Here is a 24,396-nt window from a genome sequence, read left to right as displayed (position 1 = left end):
CTGGTCACGGTCCTGGGTTCATTTTTAAGTTGATGTTGTTGTTTTTGAGCAAGTGGGTCATGTGCTTCAGTGGTTCTGGAGCCCTGGACAGATTTCAGATATGAATCTAAATGCAGTGACACTGGACTCTCCCTTTGTGTGAGTCACAACACCAATGGTAATTCTACCTCCCATGCTCTGTTGGATATGAGGGAGGCAGGTAGAGAAGGACCTAGCAAAGGGAGATTCTGCTGTCTGCTCTCTGAGTCAGTTTGCTAGCTGGGGGATGGTAGGAGTGCCCATTAGATATGAAATTTGGAGGTGACTAAATCTCATTTGAAAAGATTTAATACAACCCATGGTCAGAACTGAGCCCTATGTTTTCTCAGGATCCAGTTTCTTGTGAGTGCTAATAGGACCTTGAGGAACCCCTAAAATTAAGATATTTTAAAATATATTATAAAAATGGAAAATATTTATGTCACCTAAAATGGAAAGATCTTTAACAGTAGGTCTTCTAGTCATATTTTCTCCTTCTATGGCTGGAAAGACTTAGGCCCAGACAGGAAAAACGACAAAGAGCAAGTCCGTGGCGGAACAGAGAGACAAATTGTGGACAGTGGTCTGGGAACATGGCTTTTAATAGAGCCCTCCAGGTAATTTTCATGCCCAAGAAGGTTTGTGAGCTATCATATTAGCCAGTCCGTGAGGCATCTTCCAGTTCTACTAGCCCACGATCTCATCAGCCTAAGTGACCTCCATAGTTACACATCATGGTGCCAAGTGACCAGAAGCAGCCACTATTGGACCTAAATCTCAATGGAGCAGCCTTCAGACCAATAGTTTTAAAAGTGGGTATTCATGGGGTGGTTCTTATATGTTTTTATATCACATACAGCTAGTTCCTCTCCTACCTACTCCTAAGTGTCCGTTCCATGGAACCTAGCAGGAGACTCTAAAAATCATACTCAGTGACTGATAACCAACTAAGTAAACTATATGTTGTGTAATTGTTTTCAAGAGCCCAGAAAAATCATTTTCAAAGCACAGCAAAAAGCTATGTTAATTTCTTAGGTCAAAGCAGCCCAGGGCCTTAACTGGGTTTAGTGGGAACCAGTAAGATAGGCTACCTGCCTGGGATTTGCCATTTCTGTGCCCCATCTGCCTGTGACTGGAACCCCTGCCTCAAGGCCTTCTTGCCCTCTGGGTCCCTGGTCTGCTGCCCTTCCACCCCCTGGAATCAGGGGTGCCGAGAGAATGGCCCAGGCAGCAGCAGGCTGCCTTAACCCCTGTTCCTTCGGCATGATCTGTTGGGCCCAGCACTATCCCTGGGTCACGGGCTACCCCTTTCAGCATGTTTCAGGAAGCCGCATCCAGATGACAGCTCCTGTGACACATGTCAGAGTAGGTTGGATTTGAAGGCAATTAGAAACTGCTACCAGCTTAAAGGCTTAGTGAGATGGGTGTTCAGATAGGTAGGCCTGAAATGCAGGCAGTCAGAGTGGCCTCCAAGGTAGAAGATTAGAGGGATGGAGAGTGATAAGTGGAGAACAATACCACCTTTCTCCCAGAAGGGTGACATGTCCCCACCGCACCACCCACCCTTCCTTAAGCTGACAAGAATGAAGGCTGTGTACAAGAGGGAAATTGGCTGACAGATCTGGAAGAATACGATCTTGCTTCAGTCAATCTTGTTGTTAGGGGTCTGGGTCCGGATCTCATCTGGACACCTAGCGGTGCTGAGTAGGGGTCAGGCTGGGCCACAGCTATTCATGTCTCTCAGCCACGTGTAAAGCTAGCGGGGCAGGTTCAAGATGGGGACATTTCCTCTGTAACCATTGTGAGAAAGGCAGCTAGCTCAAAAGGCCAAAGGTGGACTCATATGGCACAGTGGCGATGACAAATTCATGGCTGAGTCACGAAGGAGGTAATAAGCATTCTCAAGTAACGGAGAACTTTCTGCAGCGACATATAGATTCTATATCTGTGCTGTCTAGTTATGTGGCCACTGGTCATACGTGGCTGTTGAGTACTGAGAAGTGCAATTGGGGAAGAAAAAATTTTAATGTATTAATTTAAATTAAATGTGGCTAGTGGCTACCATATTGGACAACATAGCTGTATGCTTTCCCCACAGAATGTGGCTTAATACATTTTCCTGATGTGCTCAAATCGGAGAGAGGAATGGCGTGGGAGACAGAAATTGGGCCAAAGAACAGGGGTACTTATTTGCGGCAGCAGCTTCTGTACCGCAGCCACTGCTTCTGACATCACCCTCTCCTGCTCTCATGGCAGGCTCCGATGGCATTGCCAGGGATAAACTCTGACAATGTTACAGAGCCCAATAGATCTTGCATAGGCTGGAGGATCTATTATAAAAAGATGAAAGGTAATGTGAACGTAAAGAGTTGCAGTTGTGTCTAAGAAATCAACAGTTCAACTACAGACTCAGAGAGACGCAGCCTCCAGACAGCATATTTTAAGGAGAGTTAGGAAGCATTAGTCAGCCATAAGCTCAATGTGAGTCAGCCGTGGGATCCAGAAGAAAAACTGATAATAGCTAACAATCATAAAGGCTCAGGATAAAGGAGTACATTTTTTAACAGAGTCGTCTTGAGACAAAAGAAACTGGTGAGCAGGTATAATAAGCCTCACGTAACTGGAGGTGAGAAAACGCAGTACTGTTTGAAGATGGTGGCCTGGCAGGCGTGCAGAAAACAACCTGGAGTTAAGGAGTAAAATAGTTTAACATGGATGGTTAAATCCTCAACACATTCTACTGTAATTCTCGTCATGTTATGGGAAACTGAGTCACTGAGAAGGTGAATGACACTTGCTAAAGACCACACCACTAGTCAGTGGCAAAACTAGGGTTGAGCCCAAGGAGTCTGGCTTCAGACTGTTCTAACCACTATGCAGCATCCTATCCCTATACGATGCAAGAGGGAAGGTGTTCATGTTATTTCACAGTGGCCTGGGGCAGGGTTCCCTAGAAACAGGTGATAGGAGAGGTGGTAAAATTGTCCAGACCCAGCCATGTGTGAGGCTCCTTTTCTTGGTCCCTGGCTGGTTTACCAGATAGAACACAAAAATAATGGTGTAGAAAAGATTGGGCCCTGGCTGCTGTGGCTCAGTGGATTGAGTGTCAGCCTGTGAGCCAAGTGTCACTGGTTCGATCCCCAGTCAGGGCACATGACTAGGTTGCAGGTCAGGTCCCCAGCTGGGGGCATGAGTGAGAGGCAACCACACAGTGATGTTTCTCTCCCTCTCTCTCTCCTTTCCCCTCTCTCTAAAAATAAATAAACAAATAAATAATTTTAAAAAAGAAGAGATAGGAATCTATTTTTATTTCGTGAAAAAGAAGTCTGCAGGGAGGCAGCCTACAGCTGCCATGGTGGCTCCACGGTTATCAAAGACTTGAGCTATATCCTACCCCTAGGATTATTGACCTTGTTCTTCTAGTCCAGCAGTTCTCAACCTGTGGGTCGTGACCCCTTTGGGGGTCGAACGACCGTTTCACAGGGATCGCCTAAGACCATCGGAAAACGTATACATAATTACATATTGTTTTTGCGATTAATCACTATGCTTTCATTATGTTCCATTTATAACAATGAAAATACATCCTGCCTATCAGATATTTACATTATGATCATAACAGTAGCAAAATGACAGTTATGAAGTAGCAACAAAAGTAATTTTATGGTTGGGGGTCACCACAACATGAGGAACTTGCATTAAAGGGTCGCGGCATTAGGAAGGTTGAGAACCACTGCTCTAGTCCAAGGTGGCTGGAGAACTTCAGCCCTCGCATCTACATTCCAGGCATCATCAATTGACCAAAGAAGGGTGTGCTGTTTTCCTTAATAAAAGGTTTCTCAAAAGTTCTGCTTAACATGTATTTACAGATCACTGGACGTATTTTAGTCACATACTCACCGTTTACTATGAAAAAGGATAGGCAATGTAGTCTCGTACTCTGTGTGGCGTGGTATCTACCTGAAAACCAGGGCTCTCTTGTGCTAAGGAGGAAAAGCAGAATGGATGTTAGGTTTGGCATCTAATACATTGGTTCTCTGGCACATTGAGTCATTCAACTTGTACTTTTGTGTCTTCACAGTGACTACAGGTATGTGGCAGCCGCCTTGGCTGTCATGAGAAATGTGACTCAGCAGATCAATGAACGCAAGCGGCGTTTGGAGAACATTGACAAGATTGCCCAGTGGCAGGCCTCTGTCCTAGACTGGGAGGTAGGATCTTTACCAACAGGGGTATTGGGGAGTCTGAATAGGTTGGCTGGAACTTCACATAGCCTTGGATGGGTGAAGAGGAATTAGATTTGAAGAACAGCAAACATTTAAATTAGAGCCAAGGCAAAACGTCCTGCTGAAGAGAGGCATTGTGTCCTGGAACAGCTATCTAAGAAGGTTGGAGAGATAGGCTCATCTCTTCCAGTGTTGCCAGGCAACAACAGGGTTGATTTAGTAGCCTTTCAAATCTCTTTTGAGCCCTGGAACCTCACCACCGCCAGATGCACCCTTGGCTTAGGTGTGCTAAGTGCCAACTCACTCCCAAATGCAGACTGCAAAGCTGGGTCTCTGGTGCAGGCCAGCCAGCACACTTCTTTTCCTCTTGCTGGGCTCAGCCCAGCCTGATACACCTGCTAGGTCTGCCCAGGCCTGCGCGCTTCAGGCCACGAGCAGCCTTTCTGCCAAATGGACAGACCAAATTCTGCTTCGTTTTCATTTTTTGTATTTTTGGTCATCTGCTTATAAAAATAATCCCTGACAGCCCCATTCCGCTGCACATAGACCCAACCTCTAAGGAATAATTAATACCTTAGGGCAGCTTAGGGAAGCAGTAGGGGAAGGACATGTTCCCAAAGGACTACAGATTCTGGGGAATTTTAATTTCTAATTTCTCTGATGCCGATACTTGGTTGAGCTGTCACTTGGCCACCTTTGCACTCATTAGATCCACCTGAAAGGAAGGGAGAAGGAATTTATTACTGGCAGCTTCTTTTTAATCACTTTTTTTTTCCTGGAGATTTTTGACCAGGAACCTGTTCCACGTTACTAGCAGATGATTTAATCCAAAGAAGTTGGGAGAAAACCCAAAAGCCCAACGTGATGGAGGCAGCGAGAGCAGCTATTTTGAAAGCTAAGGAGGCCTACTCCTGGGATCAGGAGAGCCAACGTGGAGTGGATGGATATGCTGTTCCTCTGCCCTCTTGTCAGTAGGCAGAATTGAAATTAAACTGCATGAAAAGTATGGCATTTCCTGAGGTCACAACCCCACATCAGACAGTCGGCCTGTAATCAGAATGGGGTGCTGGGCATTAGGATCTTGAGATGAGTGAGATGTGGTCTTGCCTATTCAGAGCAGACAAATATGCTCCAGGCAGAGGGAACCGTGTAAGCAAAATTCTGGAGCAATGGAAGACAGCAGAAGGCCCATGAGCAGGGGGTCAGTGGGAAGGATTGCACTTTTGGGGACAAGGCAAAAAATAAAATAAAAACTTGTGGTGCAGGTAGGGCAGAAAAGGCAGGGGGCGAGAGCTCTGGGTTCTGAGAGGGCTCTTTCCTTCATGTGGACTGATGTATGCTTTCAAGCAACCAGATAAGGTGGGCCAAAGAGGAGTCATGGTGTTATTCCCATTGTCCAAATGAGGAAACAGGTTGAGAGTGCTTAACCTGTTGTACTTCCCATGGCCACAGAGGAAATTGGTAGCAGCAGTGGGTCCTGAACCCAAGCCTTCTGAGAAAATTTGCGAGGCAGCTGGTCGCTCCATTAAGGGATCATCATTCTGTTGTGGTTTGGTAGTTAGAACGTGGACTTTGAAGGGAGTCTGGCCTGGATTCGGCCACTTTGGGACGATTACTTCCCATTTCGCTGACCTTGGCTTTGGGAGTAATAACAGTACATTCCTGTTGTCTTGTTGTGCGGGCGAATAGGAATGTGCGTGTAGCACAGAATATAGGCCACACAGTACAGTAATAGCAAGATAATAACTTTCACTTACACAGAGCTTATAGTGCGAGGTGTACTTTCCTAAGCACTTTATACATGTTAATTTATGTAATTGTCACAAGAGCCAAATGAGGTTGGTACTGCTGTTATTCCTCATTTTAAAAATGAGGAAACTGAGGCACAGAGAGGCTATGTGACTTGCCCGACATCAACTGTCCACCAGCTTGGTGAGCATGGCGGGTGCGTTTTTCCAAGTTATTGTTTGCTTGTTTGTAGAGTTACACGGGACAAGCAGTACTTAGAATAGAATTGAGCTACTCGTGGCTGGTACAGTGGGTGGACCAGACGACCGTGAGCAGTCCTAGTCCTGGTGTTATCATTCTCATTTTAGCAAGTGTTGCATCTAAAAATAATGCTGGCCATCTTTGTATGGCACTGGCCCCCTTCTAGAGCTTTCTTTCACTTCACACATATTCAAAACATATGGTAGCACATTTTCCTGGCATACCTCAGGGTGGGGCATGGCAGACTGGTTCCAACGTCACCTTTCCGTTCCTCCAACAAGAGAGGCCCATACAGTCCCATCCTTCTGAGCACTTCCTCTCCCAGTCTTGGGCCTCCTGAGGTTCTGTGCTAGTATGTGGGCCCCTCAAGGCGTGTTGAACTAAGTTCCAAGATATCTCTAGGGTGGAGTCTGGAGTCACAGTAGTATCTCTGAGCTTTCTTTCTGAGGTTGTATTATTAGAAAATATTCCCACTGAGCTTTTCTTTTCCTTTTTGTCCCGTAGACTGGGGAAAAAAAAAAAAAAAAAACCGGTGTGCCCGAGAGCATCATTTCCAGCTACCCTTCTCTTTGGCTTGAAGCCCTGCCTAGGCTGTTTGCCTCTGATATTTTCTAGGGTGATACAGCAGCCCCCATTTCTAATCTTGACTTCAAGCTTTTGGGTGTAAGGCTCAGATCTTAGTGTTAGCATGTCAGGGCTATGAACTTAGATATCATCCTCAGACATGTCATTTAGGAGCTTGAAAAACTTGAGTTCCAGAAAGAGGAAGGGACTGACCCCCCGCCCCCCAGTAATTTTTGGTCCAGGGACAGCATCATGTAGTGATAAGATTGAGCACATTCTCTGGAGCCTCAGAATTAAGGTTTGGTTGTGGATCTGTAGCTAACTAGCTAGATGACCTTGGCTGATCACTTGACCTCTGTATGTCAGACTATAAAATGAGAGCAAGGATATCTATCTACCAAGGCAATCGTGAGGGTCAGAAGAAATAGAATTAAAGTATGTAACACAACATCTGACTGCCATAGCTGCTCAGTAAGTATTAATTCTCCACGACATTTTGTCCCCATCTTCACATAGGCCCAGGAGCATACACCTGTGCCCATGGCTTTGCCGTGGTTTGCCTTGTGTTCCAGGAGATCTGAGCACACCTGTACTAGTCTTCTCCACTGGAGATGTAAGGTCCTTGGGAATAGGTGCCACGTCTAATTTGGCATCTGACAGACACCCCCCACATACCTCTGACCTAGCAGAGTTCCTATAAAGAAGGAGCCCTTAGAAACTGTAGAACTGAATGAGTTGGGAATCATGTGTCTTAGTGTTTTTTGTGTGGCTGACTCTACATAGCAAGGAGGAGAAGTGGTTTCTGGCCCTGTGTATAATAAACCAAGGGAGCATGTGGTCGTGAAGTTTCCTATTTAATCAATAGATTTTAACGAACTGAGAAGAGAACAAAAAAACTACTTTTAAGGGGGGTGAGCGGATTCTCTTTCCTTCTATCATCATCTCCTTGCTTTCTCTGTCCCTTTTTTTGCATCTGGAAAGCAGACAGACTTCTAACACCTGCTCAGGCTTACTCTTCAGGTACAGGAAAGAGTCTTAAAGACTGGAGCCAGGAAGATATACTGGGGCAGAGAGAGAGATTCATAGAGAAAAAGAGGGAGAATGAGAGAATGAGCGCCAATGGCAGCTGGTGGCCCCAAGGCCAGAGGGCAACTGACTATAGTGTCCCTGGATGGTCCTGGGGCTCTTTTGTCCCCGGGGTGAACAAGAGTATGTGTCTTCCCAGCTCAGAACCTTTCAAGGATTCCCAGGAGCCAGTCCTCCCTTCATACCTCCTTTCCCACCAGTCCTTTGTGTTCTCTTCCTGCCTCAGACAGTGCCCAGCCCTAGGAGCATCCAGGCAGGTGACGGGTCCATCTCTCCTAACTGGCTGCCTCTCACTGTCACATGTCCTTCCCAGGGCGAGGACATCCTGGACAGGAGCTCGGAGCTGATCTACACTGGGGAGATGGCCTGGATCTACCAGCCCTATGGCCGCAACCAGCAGCGGGTCTTCTTCCTGTTTGACCACCAGATGGTTCTCTGCAAGAAGGTAACCCTGCCCTTTTCTTCCCTGAGGGATATGGGCACTTCAGGGGGCACCAGCCTCTCCTTCTTCATCATCCCAGCTTTCAAGAAAATGGGCTACAACTGGTGGGTAAAAAACAGAAGATTGGCAGCAGTTTCATATCGGGATCACTGGTATGGCATGAATATCATGGACAGAGCTGGCTTATGGGCAGTGAAGCTCTGAAGTTGGTATGTTTTTGTTTTAATATCAATTTTTTTTTTTTTTACCATTTGCCCTCCTGCCCCCGCATGGTGATCCTTCTCACTGTCTTCCACCCAGAAATACTTACATGTTTCTATCCCAGTTGGTGCACAGTGCCTTCGCTGGGCACTTCCCCTAATTTCTCCTTTAATGGCTCCGGCCACCTGGCCTCTCACTGCCGCAGAAACCAACAAGGAGTCTCCTGCTTTTTCCTGACAGGCATGTACCTCTGTGGTGCAAGAATTTCCCCTGTGTCCTTACCTGTTTTCTGCACAAGTTGTATCACTTCCCTGTAACTCTTGACTGCGCTCTTCCCCACCCTCCATTCTCTGTCACCCATTTGAGGAGAGACCGTCCTTTTGGCATTGAGCCCTGGCTGACTCAGTGTGGGTGTTGGTTTCATGGACTGTTATCCTTGGCAGGTGGGAAGATGGTGTATGTTCTCAGACTGATACCGCCTGATGCTGAACTGCTCCCCTTACGTCCTATCTCTGCATAAGGGAGTTCGGACCACTTTAGGTTCAAGAGAGTGGCTGGGAAGAATTGGGGAGCAGGAAAAGGAAAAGAGGAGGGAAAAAAAAACAAAGAATGCTTAGAGTGACTCTCCAAACTGTTTTCCTCCCCTTGGTCTTACTCCGTCCTCCAGCCCCTTTGTGTTCATCCTCACTCAGTAGTAAATGTGTCTAAAGGCGAATGGTGAGTCGTGAAACACCTAGTTCGATGTTGTCGTTTTTTTCTAGCCTGAGACATGAATCACACATTTGTCTTTAAATGTCCTGCATTCGATCTTTGTCCATTTGCCTTTGACAGTGGATTGAGAGAACGAATTGAGTTTTGAACCAGAGTGCCTTAGTGTTGGGGATAAGCTTTGAATGGCAGCTCTGGAACCAGTAGCTGGTTAGTTAATGGGTACAATAACTACCTTGATCTGGAGCCGACCCTGGAAGAGAGAACTTAATAATTCTAGACCTTGGCCAAACCCCCAGGCCTCTTCTTGGCTCCCCCCAGCTCTTCCTAGGACTTCTGTCGAATCAAGAGGCAAGACTTATGAGGGTTGAGTCTTAAGAATCATTGCAAAAGCTTCCCCATTTATGCAAAATGTCCTCATTTTGTACATTATGATGCAAAAACGTTCCCATTTTCTACATTGGAAATTGGGGTTGCCTGAGCCACATAGAACAGCTTTAAAAAATGATAGCTTCAGCCCTGGCTGCTGTGGCTCAGTGGATTGAGCATTGGCCTGCGACCCAAGTGTCTCTGGTTCAATTCCCAGTCAGGGCACATGACTAGGTTGCACGTCAGGTCCCCAGTTGGGGGCATGAGTGAGAGGCAACCACACAGTGATGTTTCTCTCCCTCTATTCTCCTTTCCCCTCTCTCTAAAAATAAATAAGTAAATAAACAAACAAATAATTTTTTTTAAATGATAGCTTGATTTAGAGTGTGTATATATACACACATCATATGTATTTATGTATACTTATTAATTATAGTAGGTGTGAAGATACCAGTGGCTTCTAATTATGTGATCTCTTATTTAAATTTTGCTGTCCTCTGTCTTTTCTTGTGAAGAATCTAGATAAAACTCTGTTCTCTTTCTTCTTGTCCTCTATGCTGTCCCTGCTCCGCTTTATCTCATTGCCCTGCTGTTTCAGTTATGCATTTGTACTTTTTTCTTTCTGAGATGATTATACTGGAAATTATTCTGCTGCTTCAGGGAATTTTTCCCTTTTTTTGTGTGTGTTCTCTTTCACTTTTTACTGGACATGGGAGGAGAGCCCCTTTCTCCTCCACTCGGTCATTGCATCCACTAACGTTCCCTGAGCCCTGCAGGTGCGCCAGTCAGCCTTTTTCCTGTGTCTTCTGTCCTCAGTGGTGCCAGTCTGGGCGCGCTCTGTTGTCTTCCACGTCATAGCTACTCAGCATTTACGTTGTTTTCACTGTATTCTGGGAGGGTCAGAATTAAGCAGAGTATAATGATGGTAGAGAAAGGACTTCTTCTGTTCAAGGAACTTTCTGTACTTGGGCCATTTCTTCTTGCGCTAATTGGCTAGACTTGGGGGATGAGCCATTGGGAACAATTAGAAATGCAAAAATCACAGCAGAGATGGGGATAGAGCAGAAAGAAGGTAAGGATTTGAAACCGGAGCACCTGGGTTCTAGATCCTACTGTCCCTTTCTAATTTGTCTAAAATTGGGCAGCTCTTTCATTTTAAATATTTATTTTCCCTCAGTGTCAAGTCAGGTTGACGATAGAATTGATCTCAGGAGCCTTTTAGAAGAACCACCCGAGTTAGTGGGAAGCAGTTAAATATAGTTTTAAGGGCATGGATTCCAGGGCCAAACAAGAGGGCACCAATTTCCTTCTTCCCATGAGCTGCTTGACCTTGAACAAATTCTCTGTGCCTATTATTTATTCCTTTATTTGCAAAATGAGACTCATAATCTTGTCTACATGCAAGGGAAGTTTAGAAGGTTAAGGGAAACAGTGTAGTTGCAGTACCTGGAACATAGTAAGTGCTTAGTAAATACTAGCCACTGATACTATTACTGTATATTTAGTGTTTCTGATCATTCGACAGATTTCCATTGGGAGGCAGTATACAGAAGGTTATAGATTCTAGAGTCACATAGCCTAGACCTGAAGCCTAGCTCTGCCATTTAGTAGGTTTCTTAACTGCTCTGTGCCTATAGTTTCTCATAAAATGGGGTTATAACAGTACCTTCCTTATAGAATTGTTGTGAAGATTACTTAAGTTACTAAATACAAAGCACTTAGCTATTGAGGAATGCAAGAAGAAAATGTGATACACACAATGGAATAGTGTTGAGCCTTAAAGTAGAAGGAGCTCTTGCCATTTGCAACCAGATCGGTATACATCAATAAAAGAAGACAGAGAAAGATGAATACCATATGATCTCACCCATATGTGGAATTTAAAACGGTTGAACTCAGGAAGAAAGAAAGTGGAGTGGTTGTTAGCAAGGGCTGGTGGGGGTGGCGATATTGGTCAAAACACGAACACTTCCTGTCATGCAGGATGAATAGGTCCCGGAGAGCTGGTGTGCCCATACGGTGACTACAGTTACCCATACTTTGTTGTATTCTTAAAATTTGCTAAGAATGTAGATCTTACATTTTCTCATCCCAAAAAGGTGCTGGATATGTGAGTTGGCTTGATTGTGGTCATTATTTCACAGTGTATATGTATATCAAAACATCACATTGCATACTTTAAGTATATATCACAGTAAAGCTGGAGAAAAGTGCAAAGCATTTAGCATAGCAGTTGGCACGTAATTTATGCTGTGAAGTGTTCGCTGTTGCATTGCTGTATTATTTTGTTTTTAATAAGTATGCATGCTGGAATAAAATAATAAGGATAAATGCAGCCGCAGCCCCATGTGCCTTCCCCAGGATCTGGAGAGAAAACCAGAGTGACCCGGGATAGGGGCTAGTCACCTGGGCCCCCTCTAGAGGTAAGGAGGATCTTGTTGACAAGCAAGTGAAGCAGGCTGCAATCCTGAACAGTTGCGTCCCTCAGGCTGCAGCATCTGTCATGTGTACAGAATGTCCCGTGGTATCTTACTAAAACCCCATGGAAATCCAGTGAGTCCAGATTCAAAGAACTCCCAGCTGTTTCAATTATGTAACGTCAGGGATGGGGGCAGAGTTCTTGCTGGAGGCCTGACAAGGGCCAGGGTCCCTGTCTGCAGACCTCCTGGGTGCTCCTGGAGAAGTCCTAGCTTCCTTAGTATCTTCCATCTCAGATGAGTGAAAGGGAAAAGGAGGGAGGCTACTATTACGAACAACCCCATTTAGGTAGGGAACTTGGTGGCAACCCATATAGCATCTCTGCTGAGCACCCATTCTCCACATCCCAATGAAAGCCCTCCATCCGCCATTAACAAGTGGCACGGGGGCGGCCTGGTCCCAACAGGACCATAGGCAACCAGGGCTCAGAGAGGTTTGTCTCGTTGCTGTGAGCAGAAACTGAGCAGCAAAGCTTTGATGCTTTGTCAGTTCTGCTTCCCTGGACAGCCCCTGAGTGAGGCAAGACCAAGGAAGGCACTGTGCTTGGCATAGCTTAAATGCATAGACAAAACCCTGGCTGGTGTGGCTCAGTGGATTGAGCCTCAGCCTGTGAACCAAAGGGTCACCAGTTCGATTCCCAGTTGGGGCACATGCTTGGGTTGCGGGCCAGGTCCCCAGTTGGGGGCGCATGAGAGACAACCACACATGGATGTTTCTCTCCCTCTCTCTGTCTCTTTACCTTCTCTCTTAAAAAAAACCCATAAATTAAATGCACAGATAAAACTAAAAGCTGGGAGACAGAACAAATGCAGCTCTCCAGTGTGGCAACCAAGTGTCAATTGTATAAGGGTGCATAGTCTGCTAGCATTCAAAAAAAGAGAAACCAAGGTGAGGAGCTAGGGGGTGCAGTCAGGCAAGGCTTCTTTAGCGAGGAAGAACATGTGAATTTGACCTTGAAGGCTAGAAGTACTGAAATAGGAGGCATCATTGGGGCAAGGAGGACGTATTAGTGTGAGCCCATGGATAGGTCTATGATTTTGGTAAGTGGGTGGTAAACCACCCACCGCCGCCACCCCTATTTCAGCCCTGAAAGGATGTGTGGAATTTCCAGGGATAGTGGGGTAGCTACATAAATTTTTAAATGTTCAGAATTAACTTTGCTTTGATTTATTTTCAGTCAATATTTCACTTACTTGGAAAGTTTACATGAACTAAAGTAGGCGTTGAGATTTTTAGGGTTCTCCAAATGCGTTTACACAGTGGTCTGGGAGCAAGACAGCTTGGCACCCTATTTATGAGACGCTTGCCTCGTGCTCTGGTAAACTGCATGTTTAGATAGGGAGGTATACAATCATTTTACAAGGTAAGGATGATTCTCCTCGTTTCCTAAGTGAGGCAATTGAGGCTCAGAGAGGTTAAGTGACTTGCCCAAGACCCCACAGGTAGTAGGGTAAGCAGCGAGGACTCAAACTCAGAGCTTTGGGCTCTCACATGCTCATTCTGCTGTTTCATGCTGCTCTGTGGCCTTAACTACTCTTTCCGATTGGATTTTCCAAACAGTGGCTCATTCTTAGTCATTTCTGCCACATCATTACACTTTGCTTTATGACTAATCCTATGCCTGAAAACTCATATTCAACCCTCTGGGGAGTCAGAAAGAACAGGCACAGGGAGAATTTTAATGACGCATCTCTGTAGCCCTGTTCCCTTGCCGCAGAAGCAGAACTGCGTCTAGTTGCTTGTTATCCTTAAATACAAAAAAAAAGAACCCAACCACAATAGGAGTTCAGTTGGCACTTTTAATTTAGCTTCAAGATCATGTACATCCTTTCCATTTTGGGAAACAGGTAAAGGTTTTGAAGGTTGACAGTGATTATGACGCACCGGCTCAGAGGAGAAGGAAGCTGCAGGCGGAAGTGGGGAGGAGAGGAAGGTTGAGGCTGCGTGTGTTCTAGCATGGTGGGCACTCACCTGTGTGGTCCAGACCCGGGTGCCTCAGTCTATGTGTATTTATGTTATGTACCGTACGGCAGGTTTCAAGCCTTTATGAGCTCAAACTAGGTTATGTGGATTCATTGTGCGCTTGTCCTGCTTTTGTCGTTAGATTAGCCTGACAGAGCCCACTTTTAATCCATATTTCTCACAAAGCGTTTCTGAGGATGTGGAAGTCAGCCCTTGGGAGCCACCCTATTCTCTTGGCCAGACTCAGCCTGTCTGCCATGAGCCTGGTGAAAGGGATTGAGGCAGTGAAATAGGCTTGGAGCCACATTGGGCCGCTCTGTACAGCTGACCTCTTCCTGTTCTGTGAACTTGATGCCAGGGGCACCCAACAGATCAGAGCCCATCTGTTCTCACGGCCTATTTATGTGAATGATCATTATTGGAGGAAAAAGAACAATGTGATGGTTATTTTTTGCAAAGCAATTCAACAACATCTGTAGTTTGCAGCCCGAGGCTTCAAGGTTGACAGGACTGCGTTGGGAATCCTTAAGGACAGCCTTCCCTGGCCCTCCAGAAAGCCCAGTTTACCACACAGTGTGAAGAGTTAGAACCGGGAATGTGGCCATCTAAAAGTCCAAGTCCAAGCAGACAGGAGGGAGAATTGGCCAGAAGGGCCCCTGCCACTAACAGAGGACATCTGTCAGAACAGGGCTCACTGTGGTCCTCTTTGGCTAGACTCAGCCACACCATATGTCCCAGCATTAGCTGTGCTCTCAGGGGAAGCCAAGGACAGTGCTGAGAAGAAAGGCAACTCTGTGGGACCCCCATCAGACCTTACATTCCATAGGCCCACAGGTCATTTCGTCTGTCTCTCTGTTTCTCTTTTTTTAACTTATGAAATATTTAACATTCAAAAAGATAATGAAAATAATATAATGTGCACCCAAGGACTTACTATCCAATTAAAAAATATTTTTTATAAATGGCCTTCCTCTCTTTCTCTGCTTCTTCCATTCCTTCCTTGGCTCTCCCCTTTCTCCTCTTTGTATTGCCTTGAATTTCTCATGTATTACTGTTGTATTTTGTATAGCTTTTGGACATATGTATGTATCCTTAAACATTATGTGTCGATTTTTTGTTTTGAAACCTTATATAAGCAGAATAGATATCAATGAGACGAACCATGTAGAAATGAAATCAAAGGAATGATGAGCATAGGATTTGAAATGGAGGTTGTTGCCTTGGCATCGTAGATTTTGGATTGGGTGGTGGGCTTCCTAAAACTTACTCCATTATTAAAAGTAATTAAGTAACTAAATACATAGAAAGAAGAACATCATTCATGGACTGATGATGAATTTCTCATGGACTGAGTGTTTGGATTAATCCAGTTCTGTGCACTGACGAGCGAGACAACAATAACAAGCAGCCAGCTCGTATAGTGCCTCCGAAAGGCTTGCACATATTTTGGAATAGGAGAAGTCTTTGCTGGCAGTGCCTGTGTGGCTTACTGCTTCCTCCTTCCCATCGGCAGTCTTGGAGCCATCTAACAAGGATTGATGCTGGGGCCTGAGACAGAGCCTTTGGGTGTAGTACAGACACTTTCTCTAAGAGCATCTCGTTAACCTACCTGTCAAGGTCATACTGCTAAACTTATTTATTTTAAATATTTTACGTATTTATTTTCTAGAGAGACAAGGAAGGGAGGGAGAAAGAGAGGGAGAGAGACATCGATGTGTAAGAGATCCATTGACCAGTTGCCCCTTGAATGCCCCCAACTGGGGACCCAGCCCACTACCCAGGCATGTGCCCTGACCAGGAATCAAACCAGCGACCTTTTGGTTTGCAGGCTGGTGCTCAATCCACTGAGTCACGGCAGCTGGGGCACCTGCCCAAATGTGGACCAGACCAACCCTCATTGGTACTCCCAGACAGCGGCAGTGCTAGCATCCTGCTGGGCCTGTGTGCCAACTCTCCTGGCACCCACTCTCTCCATACCTTTAACAAAAGCCTTCTCCCCCTTCTCACCTAGGACCTGATTCGGAGAGACATCCTGTACTACAAAGGCCGCATTGACATGGATAAATATGAGGTGGTTGACATCGACGACGGCAGAGATGATGACTTTAACGTCAGCATGAAGAATGCCTTTAAGCTCCACAACAAGGAGACGGAGGAGGTGCATCTGTTCTTTGCCAAGAAGCTGGAGGAGAAGATACGCTGGCTCAGGGCTTTCAGGGAAGAGAGAAAAATGGTACAGGAAGATGAAAAAATTGGTAAGTGACCTGAGAAAAGAGAGAAGAATATGGTTATAAAGTACACAGAGGATCTGAAGTAGTTTTTCTTTTTCTAGAGGCAGAAGAAAGATTTCCATTGCAAACTGACTTAATCCACTTTGTTGGTTCCCGATTGTTAGGTGCTTTCTGGTGGATACCGGTAGTTTCCCTCAGTCAGGGTTTAGAGCGTTACAGGTCAGCTTCCTGTACAGTCGCCTCGTGAGATAAAACTGTTACAGTGACAGCAAGCCTAAGACTCGATTCTCTCAAACATTCAAACATGTATTAGCAAGCCAACACAAAAGCACTCATATGGCCTATTCTGTAATTTCCATGCAGTCTCAGTTCTGTTCTCAAATCCATGGCAGCATCTTATGTGAAAAGGTTAGTCAAGGCAGATTTGGTAATCTTCTAGTGACAGGATTCAGCTAACTTTCTAGTCAGGCTGGTGACCCACTCCTCTGATGAGGATCAACACATAGCACCGATTTTCAGTCTTAAGCTTTAGGCTTCCTTTTGGAAGGGTACTGGCTGCAGGACTTACTGGATTCTTATACCCAGTTCTGGTGAGGGCTAAGATGCCTGTAAGACATTTCTACTCACTGCACATACTGAATAACGTTCACTTTACCAATTCGTACTTTTTAAAAAAGATTTTATTTATTTTTTAGAGAGAGGGCAAGGCAGGGAGAATGAGAAGGAGAGAAACATCAGTAGCCTGCCTCTTGCACACCCACAACCGGGACCCAGCCTGCAACCCAGGCATGTGCCCTGACCGGGAATCGAACCTGCGACCTTTCAGTTTGCAGGCTGGTGCTCAGTCTACTCAGCCACACCAGTCAGGGCCCAATTTGTACTTCTTCATCCCCTTAACACCATGTTTTATTGAACCAGTCTCCATTTAACAGCCTCTTCATTCATATTCTTTTTTTTTTTTTGCTCCTTTATACTGTGAAATGCATCTTTGTAGTCAAATTTTTGTCCAAGTTTCTGACTCCTTTCCTTTTTCGCTTTTCAAGACTTTTGATATATCGTGCCAGAATTACACTTCCATAAATGTACTAATTTGTACATTTAAGAAATGGTTATGCTTCTCTTAACACAATCATTCATTTTGCTGTTTACAGGCTTTGAAATTTCTGAAAACCAGAAGAGACAGGCTGCAATGACTGTGAGAAAGGTCTCTAAGCAAAAAGGTAAAGCCTCTTTCTGCCAACGCATCCTCCACACCACCCCTGCCCCGACTCACTCTCTCTGAGACGCTGGGAAGCCGTAGGCTATGTGCCTGCATATTCCTAGGCTCATTTCTCTGCTGAGGTTCCTTGGGCTGGTGGGGAGTGTCCGGGTTCTCAGGTGTCCGCAGTTCCATGTGGCACGTGGTGTTAAAGGCTTCAGGTTGAGGACTGACCAGTGCAAGGTAGTTATGTCCAAAGGTGGCTCATTGGGTACAGGGGAAAAGGGAAGCTCCTTTTCTTTTTCTTTTTACTTAAATAAATGAGAGAGGAAAACTAAACTTTACAGTATTCCCTCACTTATCGTGGGTATTCCGTTCTGGACCCCCTACGAAGTAGGAACCTTACATTTATTCTACACTCTAAAACCTACATCACTTTAACAACACACGTATACAGTACCGCAAACTCCCACGGTAGAGCAAAAAATCCGCGATAAATAATAAATATAATATTTTTTAAAATCCTGCAATACAGTGAGGCCGTGATAAGTGAACTGCGATATAGAGGGGCCTGCTGTACTAACAATTTAGAGACTGGTGGACAATAGAAAAATGTGTAGAATTTATTAATAACTATAAATATATTAGGGAAATGTGTACAACTTTCATTGATTTGAGGACATTTGGCATATCAAGAATTCCAAATGGGAATGAAGAAGATTCAGATATTCATTCTGTTTCTTTCTCTGCGAACCATACACTAAAGAATTTACAAAAGAAAAATGCCTGGAAAATCAATTTGAATAGGAAATGAAGCCCCATTTTCTCATTTTCATGACCCACAGCAAATTAAAATGCTTAGGTGAACGAAGGAAAGGAACTGCCCTCCGTTTATCTGCAGACCTGTTGAGTCCCAGTCATTTCACATAAGTTGTTTCATTTTATCTTTAGGGCACCCCTGAAAAGGCAGGCATAATTAGCGCCATTTTCTAGATGAGAAAACTGAGGATCTTCTGGGTGAAGTGACTCTGAACTATAGTCAGCTTGACCATAAGTCCCCCCCCCCTCCACCTCAGGGTTCTGCTGATTCTCCATTTCAAGAGAGAACAGTTCACTTTTGTTTTTCTCACCTCAATTACTAACAAAAGCTATTATTACTGATAGCCACTGTCATTATCACCAGGGGTGGGCAATCTCAGTGAGACCCCACTTTTCCCAGGCCCTTCCTTCCCGCTTTCTCAGTGAGCTCTGGTTCAGAAGGAGTCACCATACGAAACGATCAGATTCAAGTTGCCTAGAATTCCAGCAGTCACATAAAGCGCCCTTAATTATTCCCCATGACACTCTTTTTCATTGAGGAGGCTACATGCCTGTGCATATCTGATTTCCAATTAAGCAGCCTACCTAGCTGGAGCCCCTCTAACGAGACAAGACCATCCTTGTAACTGCTTATTGCTTCTTGCCCCTGGGAGGCCCTCATTAGCTCTTTTCCTCATCATGCAAATGTGATTCTCTTTAGATCCGAAATTAAAGGCAACCACTCCTAACCTCTTGGGGGGTGAAAACATGAGGGCTAGTGTTAGAAAAGCAATCTGGAGTTCCTGTATGAATAGGAGAATTCTGTGAGAAAATATGCCCGTTCTTTAGACAGACATATGAGCAGAAAAGAGCCGCAGGCAGGTGGAGAGACCTCAGGCCACAAAGGAGCTACTATCCTAGGGGCCTGCCTCTGTCTCCAGGAAGCTGTCACTTCCTGAGCATCTTTCACTCTGATTGCCTTCACTGTCCTCACCACACTGACCTTTGTGATGGAACGGTGCCCCTTTACGTCAGCCCAGGTCCCCTCATGCTTATCTGCCACTGCCTCGTCTTTTCACTGAAACCCTTCAAGCTTGAGAAAACTCCCCAAAGCGCCTCGAAAACAGTTGGCTTCATCATACCAAGGCTTCGTGTCTCGTCTCCAGCCTGTACCTTTCAACCCTCTCCTGTCTGCCAATATCTAAATGCTGGTTCTCCCGAACGGCTTTCCACCTTTAATAGCAATCTTAAAACTTCAAAGAAACTCATCTATTTTCAGACCTCGAACAATTCCTATGAATCTCTTCCCTTACTTCTTTTTCTAATCTTCAAGACTCTCCTAGTCCAGGGCTATGGTGACCAATGTACAGCATTCCCTCACTTATCACAGGTATTACATTCTAGACCCCACTCGCAAAGTAGGAACCTTACATTTATTCTACACTCTGAAGCCTACGTAACTAATGACATATGTATGTTGTTAAATATTATATTTAATACCCGTGATAAATGAAGGAATACTATAATATTTTTTAAAATCCCACGATACAGTGAGGCCATGAGAAGTGAACCGCGATACACAGAGGGACTACTGTATTTTGAGACTCAAAGGCACTACACACGAGGAAGTAGTTGTCAAACTTAGTAATTTAATAGTTATATCCTATACACGGGAAGTGCAGGAAGGGAGGTCTCTCAGATACCAATGAAAGTTAGCTCCTTTAACCATTCCAGTGACCCCTTCCTGAAAGTGATGGGGAAGCACGGCTGTTTAGATTTCTCGAACGCAATGTAACTGGATAGGTCATTATTCTCAGGTCCCTTTCTAAGCCTATCTGTAATGCCATGGGACCTTACCAACTCAGTCTACAGCTCTAGAGAGGACAAAGCCTAGCTCCAAGGAAGGCCTTTTCATTTTACATTTGTCTCTCATACTGCCTCGGTTTTAAGAATTGACCTATAACTTCTCGAGAGTTTTATGCTAATTCCTGATCCATCAAACGATTTCAGTCTGTTTTCATGAAACTCCCTAGGTCTGTGAGCATAGCCCTCATCTCCAGACGTTTTAGGGCCAGTCCCAAATCCGATCAGCACACTAGAATTACTAACATAATCTTGAAAAAGAAGAGTGAAATTGGAGTAATCAGCCTACCCTGCCTTCAGCACTAACTATACAGCTACAGTAACTAAGACAGGGTTGGCAGAGGGATAGGCATATTGGCTCAGTGGAACAGAATTGAGAACCCAGAAGTAAGTCTGTACAAATTTACACAGCTGATTTTTGACAGAAGTGCTGGAGCAGTTCACTGGAGGAAGGATAGCCTTTTCAATAAATAAGGCTGAAACAACTGGATGTGCAGAGGGCAAACATTTTTTACATGAATGTAACACTAAACTTATGCCCTAAAAACATTAACTCAAAATGGGTAATGGACTCAAATTCGAAACTACGAAATTTTAAAATTAATAGGAGAGACTTTTTAGGACCTAGTGCTAGGCAGAGATGTTCTTAGGCTTGACAACAACATCTTGAACCACAAGATGAAAAACTTATAAACTAGACCTCATCAAAATAGAAAATTTTGCTCTGTGGCAGACCACGTGAAGTGGATGAAAAGACAAGTTGCAGGCTAGGAAAAATATTTGCAAACCATATATCTGATAAAATACTAGTATTTAGAGTATATAAAGAAGTCTCAAAACTCAACAGTAAAAAAAAAAAAAAAAACCCGCTTACTTGGATCAGAAAACAGGCAAAAGGGAAACACATATTTCACTGAATAGGATATATGGATGGCAGTTAAATACGTGAGATGATGTGCCATATAATTATTAGAGAAATGCAAATTAAAACCACAATGAGATATTATTATATGCCTATTAGAAAGGCTAAACTAAAAAGAATAACACCACCAAATGCTGGCAAGGATGCGGAAAACTTGAGTTGTTTATACCTTCCTGGTGAGAAAATAAAATCATACAGCCACAGAGGAAAGTAGCTTGGCACTTTCTTAAGGCATGAAATACACAATTACCATATCACCCAGCAGTTACACTCTTGGACATTCATCCCTGAGAAATTAAAACTTACTTGCACATAAAAACCTCTAAATAAATGTTCATAGCAGCTTTGTTCATTGGGTGAGAATTAAGCAAACTGTGGTACATTCATACCATGGATATTTCTCATCACTACAAAGGAGCCAGATATTGGTACAAGCAACAAATTGGGTGACTCTCAAAGGAATTATGCTGAGTGAGAAAATAAAATTGCTAAGGGTTGCATATTGTATGACTCCATTTATATAATGTTTTAATATAACTTATAAATGGGAAGTAGAATAGTGGTTGCCAGGGGATAACAAGGGGATGGGGACAGAAGTGAGCATGGTTACAAAAGAGTAACAAGAGTGATCCTTGTGGTAGAAATGTTCTCTCTTGACTGTGTCCTGTAACAATGGTAGTATCCTGGCTATATTAATTTTACTATAGTTTTGCAAACTGTTATCATCAGAGGCACTGAAGAAAGGGCACAAAGCATATTTCAGTACTTTCTCTACAACTGCATGTGAATTTGCAATGACCTCAAAATAAACAGTTTAATTAAATATTTAAAATGAACATTCCCAAAGCTCCCTACCTAATATCTCCATAATGTTTGTTCGCATCCAGTACCCTCATATTTCTAACACCACCTTTGAAAACTCACTGTTAGAGGACGTCATAAGAATGGCAGAATATTTTTCTGCTGTCCTTCCCCTAAAGAACACTGATTTTGACAATCACCCACAGATGAGAGTGATTTTTTTCAAGTCTGGGAGTCCAGCAGAGAAGTTCTAGATCACCCTTGGAGAAAAATAAAATCTATTAGATACATAGAAGAAGTCACTCATTAAAGACAAAAAGAAGTGACTAGTTCTTTAAATGCAAAGACAGCAATGCCAGCCTACAAGGAATATGAAAATCAAAGAAATGTTACATCACCAAAGAAATACAGTATTTTGTAGAAACTGACCCCCAAAGACACAGAGATCTGCAGTTTACCCAATAAACAATTCAAAAGAGTTGTTTTCAAGAAATGTTGAAGGGAGTACTTTAAGAAGTAGAAGAAGAGAAAGTACATGTCAATAATTGCCTTCAATGTAAAGAGATTAAATTCTCCAATTAAAAGACCTAGGGTAGCGGAATGGATAAGAAAACATGACCCACATATATGCTGTCTACAAGAGACCTACTTCAGAACAAAAGATACACATAGGCTGAAAGTGAAGGGATGCAAAAAATATTCCATGCAAAAGGAAAGAAGAAAAAGCATGGGTAGCAATACTTATATCTGACAAAATAGACTTCAAAACCAATGCCACATAACAAGACATAAAGAAGGTCATTACGTATAATACTGAAGGGATCAATCCAACAAAAAGATATAGCACTTGTAAGCATATTGCACCCATATGGGAGCACCTAAATATATGAAGGAAATCTCAGTGGACATTAAGGGTGAGATCAACAGAAATATAGTCATAGTGGGGAATTTTGACACTTCACTGACATCAATGGTTAGATCTTCCAGACAAAAAAAAATCAACAAGGCAACAGTGACCTTAAATGACACACTAGATTGGATGAATTTAATTGATATTTACAGAACATTTCATCTTAGAGTTGCAGAATATACATTCTTCTAAGTCGTCGTCGTCGGCGGCAGCCGTCCGTCTCGAGAGACGATGGTGTAGCTTCTTAAGAGTCTATCTGCACCGCCGAGAATGGCTGTGCAGTCCGACTCGGGAGTGACATGGTATCTGTCTCCTCCCGTGTTGAATCGACATCTTGCGATGACGCTGCAGTGTCCTCTCCAGTGAAGCTGAAGCTACAGAGCCTGGGCAGGGTGATATGGAGGGTCTGCTGTTGCCCATGCAGCAGACCCCCCCTCTCTTCGCAGCTGAAGGGTCCAAGGGAAAGACGGAGTCAATACAGCTTGGCTTCAGGTGCGCCGCAGGAGTTGCCGGTGTTGACTACAACGTCAAACCGCCTTAGGGACTCCGGCTCCGGATTTTCTGTCGGGGTTTACTCCCTTAGCCTTTCCCCTGAAGAGGTATGCCACAAGGCAGCGGAGGTTTTTTGGAGTCAGAGTTTTCCTTCTCTGATTCTTCTAAGTACGCATGGAATATTCTCAAAGATAAACTACATGTTGTGGCACAAAATAAATATCAATAAATTTAAGAAGACTGCAATCATACCAAGCATCTTCTCTGACCACAATAGTATGAAACTAGAAATCAAGTACAATAAAAAACTCAAAGACACTCAAATGAATGGAGGCCTCATAATATGTTGTTAAACAGTGAATGGGTGAACAATGAGATCAAGGAAGAAGTCAAAGGGATTTGGGGACAAATGAAAATGAACACACAACAACCCAAAACCTATGGGACACAGTGAAAGCAGTACTGAGAGAGAAGTTTATAGCATTACAGGCCTACCCCAAGAAGCAAGAAAATTCAAAATAAAATCTAACCATGCACATAAAAGAACCAGAAAAAGAACAAGAAACAAAGCCCAAAGTAGAAGGAAGGGAATAATAAAGATTAGAGAAAATTAAATGACATAGAGACTAAAAAACAATAGAAAAGATCAATGAATCAAAGAACTTGTTCTTTGAAAACATGAACAAGATTCACAAACCATTAACCAGACTAATCAAGAAAATGAGAGAAAGGACCCAGGTAAATAAAATCAGAAGTGAAAAAGGAGAAGTAACAACTGACACCACAGAAATAAAAATGATTATAAGAAAATACTATGGACAGCCATATCCCAACAAATTGGACAATCTGGATGAAATGGGTAAATTATTAGAAACATACAATCTTCCAAAACTGAGTCAGGAAGAATCCAAAAATCTGAATGAACCAATTATAGCTAATGAAATTGAAGCAGTAATTTAAAAAACTACCAACAAACACAAGTCCTGGGCCAGATGGCTTCATAGGTGAATTTTACCAAACATTCATAGAAGAATTGTCACCTATTTTCAAACTATTCCAAAAAATTCAAGAGGAGGGAAGGTATCTAAGCTCATTTTATGAAGTCAGCATTATCCTAATTCCAAAATTAGGTAAAGAT

General features: G+C 43.7%; 1 protein-coding gene across 1 annotated transcript in view; it reads left to right on the top strand.

Annotated features, from left to right (window-relative positions):
- The window catches only part of ARHGEF9 (Cdc42 guanine nucleotide exchange factor 9), a 215,348-nt gene that overhangs the window by 188,089 nt on the left and 2,863 nt on the right, over window positions 1–24,396 (top strand). Inside the window, exons 9-12 of the mRNA XM_090263926.1 lie at window positions 4,100–4,229; window positions 8,197–8,328; window positions 16,055–16,298; window positions 17,426–17,494. Coding sequence (XP_090120052.1) covers window positions 4,100–4,229; window positions 8,197–8,328; window positions 16,055–16,298; window positions 17,426–17,494 — 575 coding nt within the window. The remainder of the gene's footprint in view (window positions 1–4,099; window positions 4,230–8,196; window positions 8,329–16,054; window positions 16,299–17,425; window positions 17,495–24,396) is intronic.

Source organism: Furipterus horrens, unplaced genomic scaffold (genome assembly GCF_987537825.1).
Source record: "Furipterus horrens unplaced genomic scaffold, mFurHor1.1.pri manual_scaffold_17, whole genome shotgun sequence".
NCBI lineage: Eukaryota > Metazoa > Chordata > Mammalia > Chiroptera > Furipteridae > Furipterus > Furipterus horrens.
This window is presented reverse-complemented; position numbering and strand designations above follow the sequence as displayed.